Genomic DNA, 21601 nt, shown 5'->3' with positions numbered 1-21601 from the left:
GGGTCAGTGTTTAATCAAAGATCAAAACATCCACTACATCACGAACATCCATTATGTAGTGGATTAACTCCACTACGTCATCACGCTACAGTCTGCAGCGAGGACAACCTCAATTCATAACGCAAGTATGCACTGCATTCACAATGTTGCCGTGATGGGCGCTGTAGCAGTGTATCCTGTCCGCTTCAATGGTGAGCTTTCCATGTTAAGTCAACTACTGTCAAGGTGGAGCAACAGTTTAAGGATAATACTGCTGAATGTAAGGTGAAGTCAAAATATTTATAGGGACTTACATGATTTACACAGACTTTTGAACTCTATCGACCCCTTGAGTACTGAGGTTGCTACCATCACTGTAATGCAAGAATGTAAGTTATGCATGTTCAAATGAACTGCATGTTGGCAATACATTGGCCAAATGCTTGCATCTGTGTACTTGTAGTTGCGTAAGTGTTTCTGGCCAATTTTGCCCAACAATTAAAAAATGCTTTTATGCTTCCCGGAATCTGTCTCAGATAGCACAAGCGGGCCAAAATCATACAGTGTGCACCGGGCTTTACATTTACATTTTTTAATTTCCCCATTGCCCTGCTTTTATCCTAAGTGACTTACAATGCATTTAAGGTATATTTTATCTGAATGTGTTCAGACAACAAGCCACAGTTCTTCTCCCGTCGTACATTAGATATCTCTCTATGATTTTTGAGAGCCCAATTAATCAGTAAAACAAAATGTGTGTCCAACTAGGAGGAAGGGAGCAAGGCCGATGACAATCACACCTGGGGTATTGCATTTGAGCAACTGCTATCACATAAAATTTGTGCTGGGGTAATAACAGCACCTGATTTAGTGTTAATAGAGAGAGGTCCTCGTGCAAAAATCTCACCTGTCTCTGCTGCCAACCTGTTTATTACACATTAATAAAATGACCTAGCCTCTGCTTAAGGTTCTGCACTCAGACAACCTCAGGGCCCGAGTGCCTGGCTGGCTTATTAAAAGCAGCTACAGCGTGATGCCCAGCAGATGCCTTACAGTGGTTTGTCGTGAAAATCCGACGCAGAGCGATAAATCACATTGTGCATTATCAGCTTGTGCATCTTGATAAGAGCATTGGTTTATCAGTTGCAACTTGGTTCCATGCTTTCATAGCTCTAGCCAAGGGCAGTGCAAAATAAACAACAGTCTGTTCAGTCAGTCTGTACAAATAATGCTCCAGCATATATAGTAGGGATGGGTTATAAAGGCCGACTATTCCCCAAGTTGTCCAACAACTGTCTAGTCGGTTAGCAAGATCAAATAGTTTATCTAGATTTACCTGGGGTCAAGCAAAACTGAAACCATACAAAGCTTCCTTAAACCGACATTCTTTCTTCTGTGGAACAAAAAAGATGATATTAGGCAGACCTCAGTCTTCATTCAGTCACCAATTTCTTTGCATTTTTTTCATACAATGAAAGTGAATTGTAAATGAGACTTAGGGGGCTTTCACACTTGGTTCGATTGCCTGTTCCGAACCCGAGTTCGATTGCTCCCCCCCCCTCCCCCCTGCCCCCGATGGACTGTGTTCACATTATATATTTGTATCCGAACCGCGGTACGCTTGCGTCATCAAGCTGAAGCTGGTGCGTAATCGTGTTGCTTGATAACCGCGAAATGAAAAGGCGTCAAAATTCAATGAATAGACTTGCTCGGTTCACATTTGTTCTTCTTTTTTTTTAACCTTTGGTTTTGTTTTCAACATCAAGATACAGAAACACACTTGCGTCTGTCTGCCGCAAAAATACTGAAATCGTTCAAAAGACAGCGGGCTGTCCGCCGAAGACAATTTTTGCGAAGGCAAGCAGAAATCATCTCTCTGCTTGCAGTGCGTGTGCGTCAATCCCGCTTTTCGTCAAGGTAAGTGTATACACACACACGCACGCACGCACGAAAGTAAACCCTTTCCGCTCATTTTGAAAGTGAAAGTGTGAAAGCCCCCTTAGTAAGTCCCTAAAATGCTTCCTAAAATTCCTAAAGTCAAACAGGATTGGAAAACATGAGTTGCAAGTAAATAATAACAAATTTTCATTTTTATCCCTTAAAAACCAAATAGTCGACTACTCTCTGGGTTGCTGGATTTGATTTTGACAATATTTAGCTTTGAACAGCTATAATACAGAGCTGAATCCCAGATATGAACATAGATGCATGCCTGTAGGGTTGAGTTTAGCCTTATAGGAGAAGATGAAAGAATCTGTCCATTCAGCCCTGAAGTGCCTTTAAAATGAGCGGTAAACTGCTCTCTTTTGCCAGGAGAGAGGAATATTCTTAATGTTTTTTTTTGTGAATAGCCATAAAAATGCCCAAGCAATTGGTGCTTGGGCAAGGGCACCCACTCTATTAGTCCGCTCCATCTCCTCCTCGTTTTTATTTACTGCCCTCTCATTCCTTCTACTGCTTGATGATTTTTCTTCCTCCACCAGCTCAGTGTCTTGCAGGTGACCTATATTCCACAACTGTGGCCAGTAACATTTCAATCACCTGTAAAAAACTGTTTATTTGCTGGTGACTCTTTGCCTGCTATATAATTTCTTTGCACATAAATATATATATTGTTTCTTAGAGGGAGAGATCACACACTTCAACATTACAACAACATGTTTCCCTGTTTCTGGATGACAAGGTCAGCCAGCACACAAATATGCGCAAAGAATCAGAATAATAAACAACTTCAGTCATATCTCTATCAGACAGCACCTGAACTATAAAGATAAGGGCATTTATGAGTCTCCCCTGGAAGCAGAGAGAAGAAAATTAAATTACATTTGTCCAGGAGCACTGCATACTCCCACTCGTGTGGGCACATTGATACAAACAGCGACCAACATATGAGCAACAATGAACACATACGCACACACAGCTGGGGTCTCAGTAAGGCAGAGGCTGTGGTCTAAATGGGCCTTGATAATTAACAGTGATAATAATAGAATTCACTTGTGGTGGAGAGCTTGGCTGTGTGCACAGCCTTAAATGAACAAAGTTTCTCTTCTGTATGATTAGATGGAGCTGGTCTTTATTGCCCTTTTCCGATGACACCTGCTCTGGCCCCATATACAGTAGGTGTATAGTGCTGTCACATTATTGCAGCCATTATAAGAATTAGCATGGTGCATCATTCTCTACTTGTTGCTCAAAGTTGCTCAAAGTGGTTTTTGGAACATGGTAGCTTGAGCAGATGGTTTACTATGAAATTATTTAAATCCGCTCATGGAGAATCATCCAGTACAGTTTAGTTCCAAACTCACTATTATACACTATGTTTATACACGCTACATCCTCAACGTCCATCATTTTATCCTTTGCCATTTTACCGCATGCTTAGATTTTTCTTCTTTTCTACTGTTTCAACTGTGTGTATATTACCGTGCGCACCTGTTTTCTTTTTTTTTCCACTTGTCTACATCTCAAATTTGGACTGCACGCATTCGTTTTCTCCTCTGCTTTACACTGATTATTGCATAAATCTCAAACCTCTGCTGATCAGGAACCACCACAACAACAGCAAACAATTGCATGAGGGATTCACATCGATCTCAAACCCTCACCGCTCAAGAACAGCCATAACAACAACAACAACAACAAACAATTGCGGTAATTAATGGCATCCACTCATGTTATCGCTTCATGCATTGCATGCCACATCTTCACTATAGCTTCTTCCATCAGCAGTGAGGGATTCACATGTGATAAATGTAAGGAATTAGTCAGGCTGACAGAGAAAGTTAATGAGTTAGAGGCACGCATATGAATGCTAGAGGAGGTCAGTGAGAAACAGAAGCTGTTAGATACTGTTTCGGATGTGGGTAGAACAGCGAGCAACACATACACACTTTGATTCCGGCTGTAAAGCACCTGTAGAAGGGTGTTTGTGTGACGTCGGACGCCACTCTCCCGTTCCTGTTAGGGTTTCCACTCTGTGATGCAACTGGCTAATCTGAATGTTTGCTAGCTGCCTTGAGACGTCACACAGGTCACATAAACTACAACACATAGAGACTGTATCACCTAGATATCACAGAGACTGTGTCTGTTTCCCAAACAACCAAGCACAAACCCCTCACTAAATCATTTCTAAAAAAATTGGATTAAGGTTCAACTTGAAAACAACAACAAAAAAAAAAAATCTGAAGATAAACATCATATAAAGGTAGGGCTACTAAACATTAGATCTCTTTCTAGCAAAGCACTAATTGTAAATTTAATTATTACTGACCTGCCGGTTAAACTGCAATGCACCTCACTGATCTCTGCATGCATCACCTTGGTCTACACTCTTAAAATGGAATACATAGACTATCAGTTAACTGCCAACAAAAGCCTTCATCAACCATCTAAGAAAGGACAATACATCTATGTGAACTTCTGCAGTTAATCCAGGATGAAGACATTCAAAGACATTAGTCATTAATCTTCCAAACAAAATATTTTTTTAAACACTGGCCCTTAAACCTTACTTAGTTTACAAATTTTAAACCAATTTTGGCACAGGACGCAACTATCTAATACTGGCATTATATTTACGCTGTTTAGCCAGTGAGCCTGGTTTCTCCCAAGGTTATTTGTCTCCATTAACCAACATCATGTGGAGTTTGTGTTTCTTGCCACAGTCGCCTTCGGCTTGCTCGCTGGGGTTCTAAATACAATTATTATTTAATTATTTCTTTTTATTCACAATTTACAATCATATTTAATCAAACTACACAATGATGACTTTATAGATATTACAGTTTAATTTCCTGTTAACGCATGATTTTCTTTAAAGCTGCATTGAAATGATGTATGTAGTGAAAAGCGCTATACAAATAAAAATTACTTGACTTGAAACCTGCCTGTAATTTTAAAAGTAAAATCATCGAAAGCAGAGATTAGGTGGATTTTCCAGCAGGGTTTATTCCCTTCTACAGGGAACATCTAGCCAGTAGTTCCAAATTGAGTTTGCCAAGCTCATGCATCTTCTTTGTCCTAATATTCTCTTTCTAGTCTACAGAATCCTCAATGTTACAACAGTTTTCATCTTGTTTGAAGGGAAAAAAAGACTCAATTTGTAGCCCAACCCAGTGGGCCAATTCAGCTTGAGTTCCCTCAGGAATTTTAAAATGAGTTTTTAGAAAAGAGGTTTTCAATTTATAAGTAAAATTAAACAAATGTAAGTTTACCTGCTCGAAGAATGACATGATTAAGCGAACAACTATTATAGTCATAAAGCAACCAAAACATTTTTAAATCACCCAAGTGTTTCAAAATTCACGTTTCTGGTATGACTGTGTAATTTTTGTTGAACAAAACTCTCCTCAAGTAAGGCCTTATTTTACTCATGAACTAAAAACAGCTATTCTACTAATCATTAGAAATGCCTTGGAGGCCCGAAAATGCTAAATCTATAGCAGGTTTAAGGACTACAAACTGAACAGTTCTATAGGTCAGTGTTTCCCAACCACACTAGTGTGCCATGAAAGATTGTCAGGTGTGCCGTGGTAAATGATCAAATTCCACAAAATAATACATGAAAAAAATTATAATTTTGGGGATCCAAACTTGCAGTTTTGAAACCATAATAGGTCACTTTTGTGATTGTTCAGAGCAATGATTATTGTGGAAAAGTGACTGATATTTATACGCATTAAGGGTCTTTCACATGACTCGTGTCAGAGCTGCAGAATACATCGAAGTCTATGAAGTGACTTTACACCAAAGTGTTTTTCACACACACGTTTTTGCTTCACCAATAATGTCTTTGAGAGTACGAAGCAATAAGAAATATTAAAAAAACTGTCACAATTTGTGAAGAGGCATTGATTGTCTCAAAATGTATTTAATTAAATATTACCTGATCGTTTACGAATATCAGAGACGCCAGTTATTGAACTAATTTAAATTCACCAAGAAAACGCTTCGACCTAAACATAAACAAGTTATTTTATTACTTTCTGCTATCAAAGCAACTGCAAGCTTTTTTTCTCTTCCCAATACATGTTTTCAATGTTTATTGTGCACACCTACGTGGCAAATTCATAAAATCGCCCCTCTGTGACGCTTTCTGCAACTCTTGTCATGTGGACGCTGGGTTCAGCCTCCAGAACCAAATTAAAACTGCCACCAGAAGTCGTCTGTCCGAGGCTAAGACACAAAATCTAATGAAAATTGCCTCAGCATCAGTCTCTCTTGATGCATTTCATTACGCACAGGAGAGCACCCATCGATGCGGACCAGGAGGAAGATTTGACTTGTTGATTGAGTTCTGTTCAGTTAATTTTTTACATGTTCTGTTAATATTTCAATCGTATTTGTTTTTTGTAATATTGCGTTGTGTAATGGTTAGCTTATGTGGTATAGTGGTGTGCTGTATTATTTTTTTAGTCGTAAAAAGTGTGCCGTGTCAGAAAAAAGGTTGGGAAACACTGCTCTAGGTGCTGCCTTCCTCTTATCTACTCCACCCAAACCTTTTTCTGTGGGTTAATTCTCCAGGAGTCTCTCTAGGCAGTTAAGCTGATGTTCCAGTAGCCTCTAAGGAGAGAGATATCACCATCATTTGTCATTTACTATCTGGCAACATATACAGCATGACAGGTGGCACTGCAATAAAGAGCAACTGTGGCCTACAGCGTTCTCCTCTGAGATCAATCCCTTTGCAACTGAATGACCCTGGGCATCAATTCCAAACACTTTTCACTGGAGGCAAAGCTAATACACACACTCATACTCAGGCCAGGTCCACACACCAATACTTTTTCATTTGAAATGCATTGATTTAGCTATGTTTACGCATTTCATCCACACTGGAACAGTAGAGACTTTTGAAAACATTCTAGTTCTGCATACTTTGGAAAACGATGACGTTAGGAAGCAGGAAAAAAAAAAGAGTTTTCAACTGAAAACAAAGTATTGTGGACATGGCCTCAGAATCCACACTGCTAACACATTACACTTCTTCTAGACGTCAACACAAAGGCATCTGTGGCAGGGCGGAGGACGTGGCTGGGTCGTGATTCCACACACCTAATCAGGCTAGTTAGCCCTCGAGAGGGATAAAGGCCAACCGAAGCTGGTAGTGCGACTTTTTGCTCTATGAACCTTTTCTGCAGAATACAAATTAAGATTTTTAGAAGAATATTTCAGCTCTGTAGTTCCATACAATGCAAGTGAATGGGTGCCAAAATTGTGAAGGTCCAAAATCCACATACAACCCCAACTTAAAAATTTTGGCACATATTCGCTTGTATTGTGAGGACCTACAGAGCTGAAATATTCTTCTAAAAATCTTAATTTGTGTTCTGCAGAAGAAAGAAAGTCATATAGATCTGGTGTGCCAGAAGAGTAAATCATGAGATAATTTACATTTTTATGTGAACTATTTCTTTAAGCTGACTTTAAGCTGACTTGTGAATGAGGCTCTATGTTTCGCAGAGATCCACAAGTGAGTCCACTTAATATTCCCCCTCCCAAGTGAACACAAAAAGACAGGCTACAAAAATTATTTACAAGCCTTTTGTGAAGAGTGCACAAAAACATGTGCTTATTTGTAGGGTGAATAGGATTCTCAGCAGACGTATCTGAAGCATGCTTACAAAGCCAGACAAAAAAAGAAAAAAAAGAAAAACATGAGTCATGCAAACAATTACTCTGAAGGATGCTGCCTCTTTAATTCTAACTTAAGTGCATCATTTAAAAAAAAAAAAAAAGGTCACTGAGGAGGAAAATTACAGTCCTCTCTAGAAATATTGTGGAGTGCTTAAGTGCAGGGGGTGGATGAGGATGAAAGGCAAAGAGAGAGTGAGTGGCATCAGTGTGAGTGTATGTGTGGACTTACCACAAGGTCCTTTGTGCTGCATCTGTATCTGTTTCTGTAGGGTGCATCCCATGGCTTTCATTTGACATGAGTTGCTGTATGTGTGCCCGTCACTGCCACAAACTGGGTCCTGGTCCTGAGGACATGCATCTGAGCATTCGCACACAGGCTCGCCATTCTTCACCACACACACGGCTCCGAAATCGCAGGTCTTCTTTAGGCAGGGACTCTCTCGATTAAGATCTACCCCAAAAAGCAGTTTACAAAGACAAGAGTTAGCACACAGTTGAGAGGAACAATGGACTGAAGGGAGGAGAGGATAAGGGGACAGAGTGAAGGCAGGTAGGAGAAATCACAATATGCCAGGTCACTAAGAGTTTGCAGGAAGGGTTGGGCCTCTTTAAAAATATAGAGCAAATCCCAATTGCAAAGATCTGGTGAAATTTAGCCACATATAAAAAATAAAAAAAATAGTTTTTGCAAAGTTTTTTTTCTTCTAAATTTCAGTGTCAAAATGCAAGATTTCACCTCAGTAAGGGCATCCTCTACCCATAATAACTGATGGCCTGAGTCTTTGGCCTAAAAATGAAACCGAAATGTTGTACAAAACTTGAAGGCAGCTGTCTTGCTATCCATTCAGTCAATGATTTAACACAATTTCTGTAGAATCTTTGAAGGGAAAGTTCACAAAAAAATGAAAATTCTCTCATCATTTAGTCACCCTCATGCCATCCCAGATGAGCTGAACACAAACAAAGATTTTTAGAGGAATATTTCAGCTCTGTAGGTCCACATAAAGGAATCATACATGTAATCCATAATAATCCAGTTGTTTAATCCATGTCTTCTGAAGAAATCCAAACAGTTTTGGGTGTGAACAGACCAAAATGTAATAACTTTTTCACCATAACTCTTGCCAGCAGTCTCCTTGGTGATCATAATTTCATGCTTGATTACACTTCATAGCACCATCTAGCGCTTTGTGCAAGCACTAGGAAGTGTAATTGAACTTAAAATCATGCTTGTGACTAGAGACTACAATGGCAAGGTGTACTGTACAGAGAAAAAGTAGTTATATTTTGGTTTGTTCTCACCCAAGATTGATTTGATCACTTCAGAAGACATTGACTAAAACACTTGGATTTACTTGGATTGCTTTTATGAAGCCTTTATTTGATATTTGGACCTTCAGATTTCTGGCCACCATTCATTTGCCTATGGACCTACAGAGCTCCATTTGCCTATGGACCTACAAATCTTCATTTGTGTTCTACAGAAGAAAGTCATACACATCTGGTATGGCATGAGGGTGAGTAAATGATCAGAGAATTATTTTTTTGGATGAACTTTTCCTTTAAGGAAACTGGTTTCACGATGATTTCTAAATCCCTGTTACGACAGTCTGATGCTCTAAAACAGGGGTTGGGAACCTATGACTAGTGAGCCATAAGTGGCTCTTTGTTCAAAATCAAGTGACTCGCTTGGTGTCTCACCATTCACCAACACATGATCATTTAAAACTTTCTAGAGATAATTTTCCTACAGAAAGTGTGGGTGTGATTGTCAATGAAGTCAATGACACTGTTTTGATTTCCTTTCTCCTGAATTTGTCATACAGCCTACACCTATTGAATAAGGTTTGAAATTAACACCTGTCAAATGTGGATTTTTCATGCGCAGTGGCGGGTAATTTTGCTGATGTACCAGCCACTGTGGAGGGCGACCTATAAGACGTCTCGGAGTGTCTAAGAAATTAGACAAAAAAGATTAGTGTTTGAAGAAACGTGTGATTTATGCGCAGGTATTAATTCGCAGGCAATTTTTCTCATCTAACCAGGTGGGTAACCTGTAAGATGTTTCGGAGTGACACACGATGTTAGACACAAGACACAAGCTTGAAGACACTTTATTATATTTTATTATATAAAAACAGACAAACGAAAAGCCGTCATTGCTCGTGTCTTATTTGCTGTTTGTTCTAAGATGTGCAACGGGACCCCATCTTGTGAAACGTGCATGTAAAGTGTTATCACCCCTTTTTCTCTGTTTCATTCAACTGAAAACTGTTTTCAAGAATAATGTCTATGAGAATGATGCTACTGATCTTTGATCATCTAGTGAGGTTCTGTGAGTTTAGTTTTCTTTATTTCCACAGAGCATTTCGCTCATATACATTGTGAACGCAACTCTGCATGTTCAGGAATATATATATTTCTATTAAAGAAACAAAGACAAAAGAGATTTAATCATAAAATAATACAAGACACCTTGAATCTAAAATTGAGTTCTATTATCTTTTCTTTAGGCAGTATTAACTGTATTACCAAAACCCAATACAAACACAAATTAGATAAGAACACACGTTTGGCAGCATTATTTTGGGAACACAAATTAATTTATTAGGCTTATTTATTCTGATTATTATTAATATCTTTAAATTTATAATTGTCTTTATTTCTTAATTTGACCGCTATTAGTAATTTTTCACCTGTTGTCATTGACGGATACTTGCATGATCACAAATGGGGCAGTTGGAGATGGTAAATGTTTGGATTTAGAGAGGTGGATATATATAAGATTTTTGATCACTTCGTTATTTTATAGCTTTTTCCGCTTCGTTTAAAGTGCAATTTGAATTTAGAAATGTCTTTTGATTTTTCAAAGTTTTTCGGGTTTCAATAAATTATTTGAATTTTTAAAGCAAAATCAATAAAGCAAAAACATTCACCGACTCTCAGCAAGGGTATCGGATATCATGATATTTTTTAATGCGATTATCATTAAAATATTTTTTCAATATCACCCATCCCTATAGAGAAGTGAACATGTTTAATTTTAATTGTTGGATTTTTGTTTGTTTTTGTATTTTCTATGTCTATGTGCATAATAAACATTTTATTTTATTGAAAAACTTGCATCAACCAAGAATTCAAAAATAAATAAAAAGGTTTTGCAGGAGTCTTATTTTAGAGTTCAGTTTCAAAATGCAACATTTATCTATCTATGCTGCCATAAAAAATCGACCAGATGGAAAAGTCTTAGTTGACTGGATGTTACACAAACATTGGATTTGGATGTGCTTTGATGCCTTCCTACATTCAGACACAGCCAATGCCCGTCAAATCGCTTGCTAAAAAGACAAGCATCCGGCACGCAGCCCCATTAGAATGTCCTATCAGAGCAATAACTACTTGCATCTCTCGTCATGCATCACTACCAAGCCTACATCAACAAATGACAGAAAGAAAAAAAGAGAGACAGATAAACAAAACACAAATCATCATCCTAGAAAAGAGAGCGCTTTAGTTAATAATTTAGTGCGCTGTGCTACAGCACAGATATGAAATATGAACATCAGAAGGAGAAGCTGGTACTCTCAGTGGTGCCACAACAGCTCCACAGTACTGTAAGTTCATTAACTGCTGCAGTTAGCAGACAGGGCTGAGGGACAGAGGGACTGAGAAAAAGAAAGAGAAAGACAGAGAGAGAGAGAGAGAGAGAGAGAGAGAGAGAGAGAGAGAGAGAGAGAGAGAGAGAGAGAGAGAGAGAGAGGGAAGTGGGTCAGCAGTAAACCAGCACCGCTCACTATTCTCGTCTAGACCAAAACCTTTCGTCACCAAGTCCCTTTTTTGCCCAAATGAGAATTCCTGTTCGAAAACTATTGTACTTCCGTAAGGTGACGAATTTCGGAGTGAAACAAAATATACAATGAGAAAAAAATTTATGGTGCGCATTTTTATAAATGGGGAATGATTGAGAAATTGTTTGGAACGTGAAAAGTGGCCGTTCCAAAGCAGATTGTAGCCAGACTTGAATGAGAGTTCGCTAAAACATGGCTTAACAGCTACTTGGCTATTGGTTAACATTATCTAAAAGTCTTAATTTAGATTATACAATAGCCTGTGTTAGCCATTGTTTCAGAAGAAGAGCAAATTATTACATTTTGATTACAAATTACAAAGACAAAAGTGGGGACTTTTGGATAGCATGCACTGATTAATCGTTCACAATAAGACAAGGAATATGCATTAAGAACATTAACAGTGTCTGTTCTGATTTCATGTTGACTTAAAAAATAACAACAGGCCAAAAAGCAATGGGTAGTGAAAATGGGAGAATGTGTCTGGGGTATTATCACTCTGTATTGTGAGAGAGCTAAAATTACAGGGTGACGGTAAATGTTTGCATGTGCATGTTGGCTTGTGTGTGTGAGAGATTACATACTTTTGTTTGTTTGCCTCCCTCTGTATATGCCTCTACATATAAATGAGATTATGCATGTGTGCATGGCCATCCAACCTCATTTGTATTGTTTGAGAGGGCATAATATGTGTGTGTGCTCGCTACCTGTGCTGCCTATGGTGCTGTTACCATATTAATTATTCCTAGATCAGATGCCATCATGACCAAATAGCATTACAGACACTATGACACATTTAATATCGCACAAAAAAAGCCACAACACAATCTTCAGATAAATCAAATACACCCTCTCCACAAAATAACTTTCTTTTCCAGTATGATGGGAACATAAAAAAATCAATAACAGTGCAAACATATATGCATACATGTAAAAAAGGGCACCAAATATACTGAGACCCCCAGGGTATTAGTGAATGGCACAAGACTGGTGAGATATTTGAACGTAACCCTTCTCTAACCTCTTCATGGCACCCACCTATAATCCTACCCACATTTGAGGGCTGCAGCCAGGGATGATGAGAAGTGTGTTTCAAACACGTATAAAGTGCTGTGTGCATAAAAAGACTTGTTTAGTGCTGCCAAGCACGTTTTTCATGACAGAAATCAAGCGGTGCCACACACATAAATTTACTCAAACCCACACATGTACCCACTCTAACTCCTCATCTGTGCCAACATCAATATAAACAGAAGTGGAAAGTAAGCAGGTTACCTTCCCAAATACTGTGTTCCCTTGCCATTCTGAAAGAGTAGAAGCTTTTCTGAGATAATGCTTCCGCTGGAACACAACTATTGATTTCTCAGCTGAAAGCTTAAAATACGCCTTGAACTGGCACGTAAATGTGTAAACAGTGGATCTGTGCCTAATTTTGCAGGCCTTGAAAGTGGGCTTTTCCTCCTGATCTCCCTTTTCAACTCCTCTCCATCTGTACTTTCGAAGCACCAAGCTGGAGGACGATGAGATCAGGCTCATCAGCAAAGCACTTATGGCCTTCAGAACTGTACAAAGATCCATTTCCCATGGCATGGCTCCTAAAAGCCAACTTCAACCTCTGGTAACACTTAGTTCTTAGCTATGTTAGCTTTTGTTTCTTTAAAAACCACATAAAATGGCTTAACGAGCGCCATTTTCTAATGACAAATTTCCTTTTTAATGGAATATGATCTTATTAAGTGATATTAAAGTGTTCATCCGAAACAACCAACAAGCTTTAGTTATGCCACAGCCATTAACTATTATTCATTATTATTACTTGCATTTATTTACGCAAAATGCATAACTGCTGTTGGTTGCAGGTGGTGTTGATTCAATTTTGATTTCATGGGGTCTTTAAAAAGATGAAAGCGTTCCTCACCCTAAAACAGAAAAAGAAGACAAATTAAAATAAAATCAGAACTCTTACATTCACTCTTTTACATCTCTAGGGGATGTAAAATAAAAAATCTAGATTTAATAAGCCAATGAAGAGAGGAGCGAGAAAGTTCTCAGATAAATAATGTTACATGTAGCCACGATTACAGACTTTGTAAAAATTTCCAGCAGCAGCCAAGGCTGGATTTGGTTATTGAGAGGGCTTGCATATTCTTTCAGTAAAAAATTGGTCCTTTTCTGAGAGTGGCAGAGCCTCTTTGAAATAGTGGGCTGCCATCCCCGAGGCCTGTGCTGTAGCGCCAGTCTTCAAGGACTCCAGCTGTAAGCTGGATGACAGCCATATGCCTCTTTGGGACTGCCACTGGGACAAGATACACATAAAAACTCCTATTTGAAGTTTTTTTTGGCAGTTAATGTACGTAAAAGAGGAAAGCTGCAAGAGATGGGTTGTGTAAGTAAAAAGAAAGCGACATTGAAAAGTGTCAGAGTGCATTAATTATTAGCCCACGCTCCAGTGTGTGTGGAAAAGTGGCCCTGATAATGAAAAGGTGTCTGAAGAGCTGAGTAATTGCTGTGATCAGGCGCTATAGGGCAAGAGTGTTGCAGAAGAGAATTTCTGCACACCACAGACCCTTGCCACCACGAGAACCTATATACTCATTCCTTGCACCAGGGTAAGAAATTAATTATGACTTAGGTTAAAAATTCTTCTAGAAAATACATAAATACCTCAGATATTTAATGCTGCACTACGTAACTCCCAAGCGACACCATTGGTTGAAACTAAAAATTGCAAGCAATTTGTGGAAGAATACATTACGTCAGTCGTGTTCTGGCACTGTTCTTCTGGCAGATGAATCTCCCAAGTTTTATGTTGATATTATGTTATACGATTAAACATTTCAAATTGAAATATTACTTGCTTGGATGGAGATAAAAAAACACTCTTATTTACATATTTGAATGAATTTTACACTTAAATTACTTTTCTGACACTACACTGAAAAGCACTTTAAATAGAGAGCAGCGGACTCTCCTTAGCCACCACCAGTATATCTTAATTTGATTATTCAAGTGTTTATCTACTATTAATGTTTGAATTGCCCTACAGTTTACAATATAAGAGATTAAACTTGTGAAATGTCTGATACGAGTTCAATTATTATTTTTATACTACAGTGTCCAGCCTCAGTTACTACAATAGCATGTCTATGCAATGTACACAATAATACCGTTAACTAAAAACATAAAACGAGAATTCAATAATGATGGGGAATATACTTTATTAAACGTTTTTATACTTTATATATATGTATAAAACTGTATTAAAAGAATATGCTTAAATATGCAATATAACAATTAAAAGACGTCAATTTATGAAGTCACACATATTAACAAACATTAACTTAACCGAACAACATAGATTCGTGATTGGTTAACACATGAGTGCTGTTCGATATATAAAAGCATGGCAAGCAATATAAGCTTCAACAACCCTACCAGAAAATATATCCAAGCATTATGGCAGGTAAACATCTTCACCAAACGAATAACAGATAATAACATATTGTATGCTAGATGGCAGAGGCAGGCTAAATACATACAAATTGTGCCGTTTTGATTTAATGTGCTGAGTAACGTTGTATTCCCCACCGTGACAAATATTAAAATCAATGCGACACACATTGCAAAAGGCGTGGGCATTGTCGATATGGCTTCGAGATATGAAATTAAATTATTCAATCCAGCTGTTGTTAAATTTACCTGTATATACTGTATATATTTGTTTTTGCTGGAGTATCACCTGAGTCTTCTCCTCCCATCTACCAGTGATGCTTGAATCAACTTCCCGCGTCTATTACCTGCGCAAATATCAACAGCGCATCTGGGTTGTAGGTTGCCAGGTTGAGGTCACAAATGGGTTGAAATTTGTCTGAGTAGGATGCGTTTCATACAAGATCTGGCAACTGGAACACCTTGGAATAATATATTGAAGTGATTATTCATATAACGAGGTTTGGGTCATACAAAATAGATGGGTGTGTAATACAGGAGACTCCTGGGAAAAATGGGAGTGTTGGCAGGTATGATGATATGTTTCATATATTCGAGCCCTATCTAGTTATGGGTTTCGGGACTATAGTGATATTTCAATAAATGTAATCCACTGAAGTATTTGACATAACAGTAAGTGGATGACACACTGTGTTTTACATTTTATAACAAATACATCCTTAAAAAGAGTAAAAAATGCCCCTGAAAGTTAATTCTAAGTGGCAAATATTGCCCCTTAATATGTCTAATTAATAATGAAGTTGTTATTCTAGGGGAAAAACAGTGTTTGTCTACAAAGCTGTGAAAGAAATCATACAATCATAAGTCTAAATTTAGTCAGCCCTATCAAACTATGACAGGCACAGATATAAAGGCTACAAGAGTCCCAGATGCAGTTCATTGTTCAACCAAAATCCAAATACAGAAAAAAGAAGAAGATTTGGTGAATAAAGTAGGCCTTTTACCTTTTACCTATAAGCAAGCCCGAAACACGCCTGGGACTCTTACTTTGAAGTGACAGAGACTTGGCCCCATTAAATTGCTCTATATTAAGCAAAGCAATCTTTTTATAGCCTGTGTTTTGTATATACATATCATTCTCTAGATGATGTTTAATGAGAAAAAAGTTTTATTATTCACAAGACATGAAGTTGAAGTTGAAATGTATGTGCTGACGGCACATTTCCATATAGTCGCATTTTGTTTTTGTTTTTGCATGCTCTTGCTTCAGTTTAGAACACTAGATTATCTTATCAAAATATGCATTAAAGTAAGTGAATTTTGTCAATGATGAAAGTTATAGCTAATTCCCAAGAGGTGTCAGTGACTGATTTTATTTCACTTCTAGAGGCCTATACATTATCCTCGTTTTAACTGTAGAATCATGTGTGTGTGTGTGTGTATATATATATATATATATATATATATATATATATATATATATACAGTACTGTGCAAAAGTTTTAGGCACTTGTAAAATGTTGCATAGTGAGGATGTCTTAAAAAATAATGCCATAGGTAGTTTTCATTTATCAATTAACATCATACAAAGTCCAGTAAACATAAAAAAGCTAAATCAATATTTTGTGTGGTCACCAAACAGCCTTTGCCTTTAAAACCCCAATCATTCTAGGTACACCTGGACACAGTTTTTCTTGGTTGTTGGCAGATAGGATGTTCCAATCTTCTTGGAGAATTCGCCACAGTTCTTCTATCTATTTAGTCTCAATTGCTTCTGTCTCTTTATGTAATCTCAGACTGACACGATGTTCAGTGGGGGGCACTGTGGGGGCAATGCCACCTCTTGCAGAGTGCCCTGTTCTTCAATTCTAATCATTTCTATTAGCAAAATGAATGCTTGGGAGTCTAACATTTATTTTTCCTATTGACACACTAAAACTGAAGATATAAATAATCATCTTACTATACTAACACATCTCTATACTAACACGTCTAGACTAATAAATATTACACTTGTGAAATGAACTACTAAGTCATTAACACTTCTACTGGTGTCCCCTGTTCTGAGGTATTAAATAATATATACACTATGGCCCCTCCCCCTGCTCGACATCCACTGCTATCATATTACATTTGTTCTTGTACCGTTTAATTACTATTGCCACTGAAACACGGTGTTAGAATTATTATGTTAAGAATTAAGTATGAGGCTTCTCCCACTGTGATGGCAGGCCAATATGCTTTATCCTGACACGTCGCCCACCTGAGGGAAACATCCACTCATGAACTCTCCACAAATACGTGTTTTTTAGAGAGTAGTCTCTCATGCTAATCAAGATTACAGCTATAACTTGGTTTACAAGGCTGTCAAATCGCAGACAGTCAGCCAACACACACTACAGGATGTCTGTAAGCCCCTTAGGTGGAATATCGTCAGCTATAGTGCATCTGCTTGAAAGACTTTCTAGAGAAAAGTTTAGTTTAGCACAGTCTGTATGACTGTAAATGCAGAGAATTATTCCAGCGAATTGCTGTAGTCAAGCTCATGCATATGGAGATCTCTTCTATCCCTCAAACTGGGATTACAGGGCATGTGTGAATTGTGATACAAATGTTCATGTGAGGAGGAAGCGTCTACTCTACTGCATCTATCTGTTCCGTCTTGCCACTAACAGAGGAGTTTTGCGTTTTGGCAAGCTGTGCATGTAACACATTCTCTGTCTCTGCATATCAAAGGCTGTGTTCAGAATGGAAAACAAGCTTACTGCTCACTGAATACTGTGCAGTATATACTGTATACTGCCAACAATTAAAAAACAACAACATTAAGTCAAATAGTTCCCCGATAAACCATTCAAACAGTAGCATGCTACACTGTTGCCACTAGACCTTATTACATTGCATGTTTAATCCAATAAGAGGCGTTCAGTTATCACCTGGGAAATATTTAACAATTTGAAAAATGCCTCCGAATATTGTCAAAAATGCCCACGAAATTCAAAATGCCGTAAAATTCAAAATGCCGTAATTTTTTCTCGGCTACTTTCTCTTCTGCTATGCTATTCATTCCATACAAATAAGCCATGCATTGCATTCAAGAGATATTGCAGGTCATGCTGTACAACACTCATGTTAAAACAACATAGTAAACAAACAGATATTTAGAAATTAGGTCTTCACATCATATTTATAATAAAGAATCAATAACATGAATATGCATGATTTGTTTTTCCATTAACATGGCAGCCAATATGAATAATGAATAATAACCACTGTCTTACCTAAGGCAGCAAAGTCCAACACTTGAACCTGCATCATATATGTAATTGTGTGTTGTGCCCATCAACAATGCCAGAGTCAACTTAAGATGTTTTTCAAAAGTCAGGATACAATTCAGTGGGTGCATTTCAACTTCAAATGTGCATGTAGATACAACTTGGATGGAATCAAGTTGTAATCCAGGTGTTCTATGCAAATGTGCATACATTGCACTGTATGCAGACTACATATTGCTGCAACTGTAAGAGTAATATGCTATTGTGCTATTCCATACATAGCCAGAGACATCTATAGCAGTGACTCCCCAGTGACATCCCCCTCACTTCACTCCTTCTCTCTCTCTTTCCCTACCTTCCCCTTCAGGTTGAGGGGAAACCTTTATTAGCGTGTAGGAGAAGGTGTGTGTAAAAGGGAGTGAAGTAAATATTAGCATGACATAAGCAAAAATCCCCCCAGAGGCAGTGTTTGGTTTCCGAAGGAGCACTTATCACCAAACAATGGCTTCAAGGGCATTGAAACTTTCTTTCTCCACACACAATAAGAACTGAACCAAGGAACTAATTCTGGCACCCTTCCCGCACCACTAGGGAGGAAGCGGATAAGGTGAGACAACGTGAAACTGGACAAGCGGAAAGCAAAACAAGAGGCAGTGAGAAAACAAGAGAGAGAGAGAGAGAAAAATAAAATGCCAAGGGTGAACAAAACAACAAAATACACAAACAACATTGTAGCTGATTCAAAAGTGAAGACTTTTTCATCATATATTCACCTTATATTCCTTATAAACATACATCACTTTCTGTCTCCTGTGAAATACAATAGGAGATTCTTTGCCAAATCACCAATTGCTCTTGACTTTTGAACGGTGACTATCGACTATCAACTACGGTAAAATTTTCAGTGAATAACTACTTGAATTTCTAAAACAGCTTCAGAAGACTTCGAATATAGTATATAAGTCGTATGGACTACTTTCATTGTGCTTTGAGGAGTCAGACAGCCCTTGGACGCCATCCACTTTCATTGTTTCGAAGAGAGCAGTTTGGACATTCTGTCATACTTCTTCATTGGTGTTCCACGCAAGAATGCAAATCATATGGATTTGAAACTAAATGAAGGTGATTAAATGTTGACAGAATTAAAATTTTTATGCAAGCTATTCCTTTAAAAGCAGAGCAGAGAGGGATCTATGGATCTGTTGAGCAGATGGCCGTCACACAGACGCAGACATAAAGAGAAGCATTTCGCACTGCACTCTGAACAGAGTAGACAGGAAAGTAAGAGGACGAAGCAATGGGGGAAAACAAGGGGGAGGCACGTATGCAATACAGAAGCTTGCTCTACAAAGAGACTCCTAACACAAACACATAACAGAGCTTGCTGGTGAGGGCTTTTCCAAACAGCAACCCAGATTCAACCCTTCTTCATATAGGGAGGTGCAAAGGTTCAAGCTAATTATAAACACACTACGCTGGCTCTTCAATCTATCCATCTAATTGGATTCATTACACATTATCTCTGTGGGCCCTACAAAGTTCAATGGCTGCTTAACTTGTTTTTGTTTATTTATTTATTTACTTAAATATGGCATCTACGCTGACTCATGTCTCAGTGGAAATGAACAGATACGTTTTAACAAATACAGTAGGGTCCAAAAGTGAGACCACATGTGAAATTGCTGTTTTCATTACAAGTTATATTATTAGCACAACAATATACGTGAAAACAAGAATTCATCTGAATTTCAGAATTTCCTATTATGTCCTTCTTTTGTCGTAATGACAGCATGCACCTGAGCTGGCATGGACTCTACATGTATAGTTCAAAACCTGATGATCCATGTTATTCTAGCATGATTTGAGAATGTTCCAAAGAGCTTCTTGTGTGCTTCAATGGAAGCAAGGAATCTGACCTTATGTACAAAGGAGTTAACATAATCAATGATGCAAACTTACATTTCATTAACGATGTACAAATAGTGCAGAATTCTACAAATATCTATATATAAATATATAAGAATATAACTATAAATATAAGTTTTCTTTGTTGCATGAAAAAAATTGAAATAAATTAAAATAAAAAAAAATTCTAAAACTTTTTATTTCCAGATTTAAATTAGATTCATTTAGATTAGATTGTGCGATTTTTCTGTTACCCCCATCTCGAGTATTGCTTCTAATTAATCCAATATGGCCAACTACGCACTACCACTCCCGGTGGGGTCTCTATATGGTGTTGTGTGAGTTTAGTCTGACCGGGAATAGGAGAGAACACGTCCGCAACTCTTTTTGCAACCTGGCTGCCTCCGTGAGCTGGGACGGAGTGAGGTGATCTCCACAAGGGACCGGGGTGAATGGATCAACTTTGAACTTCACCTCTTTGAACGAGCTCTGCCCTCTCCGGAACTACCGTCAATACAATTACTTTGTCTCCTGGTGCAAATTTACATAGCTGGGTACCTCTATTATACAGCCGGCTTTGTGTCTCTTGTGCTTTGAGCAAATTCTGTTGTGAAAACTAACCCAGTGTGTGTAGCTTTGCTCAAAGATCATGGACATATTTAATTACATTTTTGCTCTGGGAAGGTCCTTCCTCCCACGCCTCCCATATGACAACAAGCACCCCATGGAGCTGGTGTCCATACAGGAGCTTTAAGGGGGAAAACACTGTGGAGGCTTGCAGGACCTCCCTGACTGCAAATAAATGGGGGTCCAGCCATTTGTCCCAATTTCATTGTGTACGAACTTACGAATCATGTTTTTCAGGGTTCGATTAAATCGTTCCACCAGCCCGTCACTTTGTGGGTGCTAAACACCGGTGCGATTGATTTACTCCCCAGCAATTCATAATGTTCACGTAGTGTTCATGAAATAAATGTGGTGCCTTGGTGGGTGAGGATTTCTTTCGGAATCCCCACCCGGGAAATCATTTTGAAGAGTCCCTCCGCAACCACACGTGCTGATATATTGCTTAAAGGCACTGCTTCCGGATATTGTGTTGCATAACGGTATCTGCATGCTGACTGTAACCCCGACAGACCAGCCCCGGCTCCCCGGCTGCACCCGTGGTGGCGGACACATCAACCTGGGAAGAATGATAGAGAGGGTTAGGAGAGGGGGCTTGCACATTGTGGAGCCCGCGAAGGTATGGCGCTGGTTTGGGTGGAACCACTCCCTGTTTCCGTGGAGTGGGTATAGGGCGAGAGGGTAGAGAGGGAGGGGAAGAAGGGGGAGTAGGAGAGAGAGAGAGACCTGGACGGAGGGTAGAGAGTAAGGGAGCAGAACCGCTGCAGATGTTATGTCAGATGTGCAGCCCACCCATTGCAGGACAGGGGTCTCTAGTTTCACATAGTCCAGGCGTTCCTCAGCAGGCAGTTATTATGCCACGAGTTGGGCATCCCCAGAAAG

The 21601-nt window shown here is 38.6% G+C and overlaps 1 protein-coding gene across 6 annotated transcripts in view; it reads right to left on the bottom strand.

The window, feature by feature from the left end:
* LOC127629228 (agrin-like) overlaps positions 1 to 21601 on the bottom strand; it is a 393795-nt gene that overhangs the window by 89379 nt on the left and 282815 nt on the right. For all 6 annotated transcript variants that reach the window (XM_052106358.1, XM_052106359.1, XM_052106360.1 and 3 more), the window contains one exon: positions 7847 to 8068. In XM_052106358.1, the coding sequence (XP_051962318.1) occupies positions 7847 to 8068 (222 nt within the window). The remainder of the gene's footprint in view (positions 1 to 7846; positions 8069 to 21601) is intronic.

This window comes from Xyrauchen texanus, chromosome 35, assembly GCF_025860055.1.
Source record: "Xyrauchen texanus isolate HMW12.3.18 chromosome 35, RBS_HiC_50CHRs, whole genome shotgun sequence".
NCBI classification, from domain to species: domain Eukaryota; kingdom Metazoa; phylum Chordata; class Actinopteri; order Cypriniformes; family Catostomidae; genus Xyrauchen; species Xyrauchen texanus.
The sequence above is the reverse complement of the archived record's forward strand: the minus strand, read 5'-3'. Positions and strand labels throughout refer to the sequence as shown.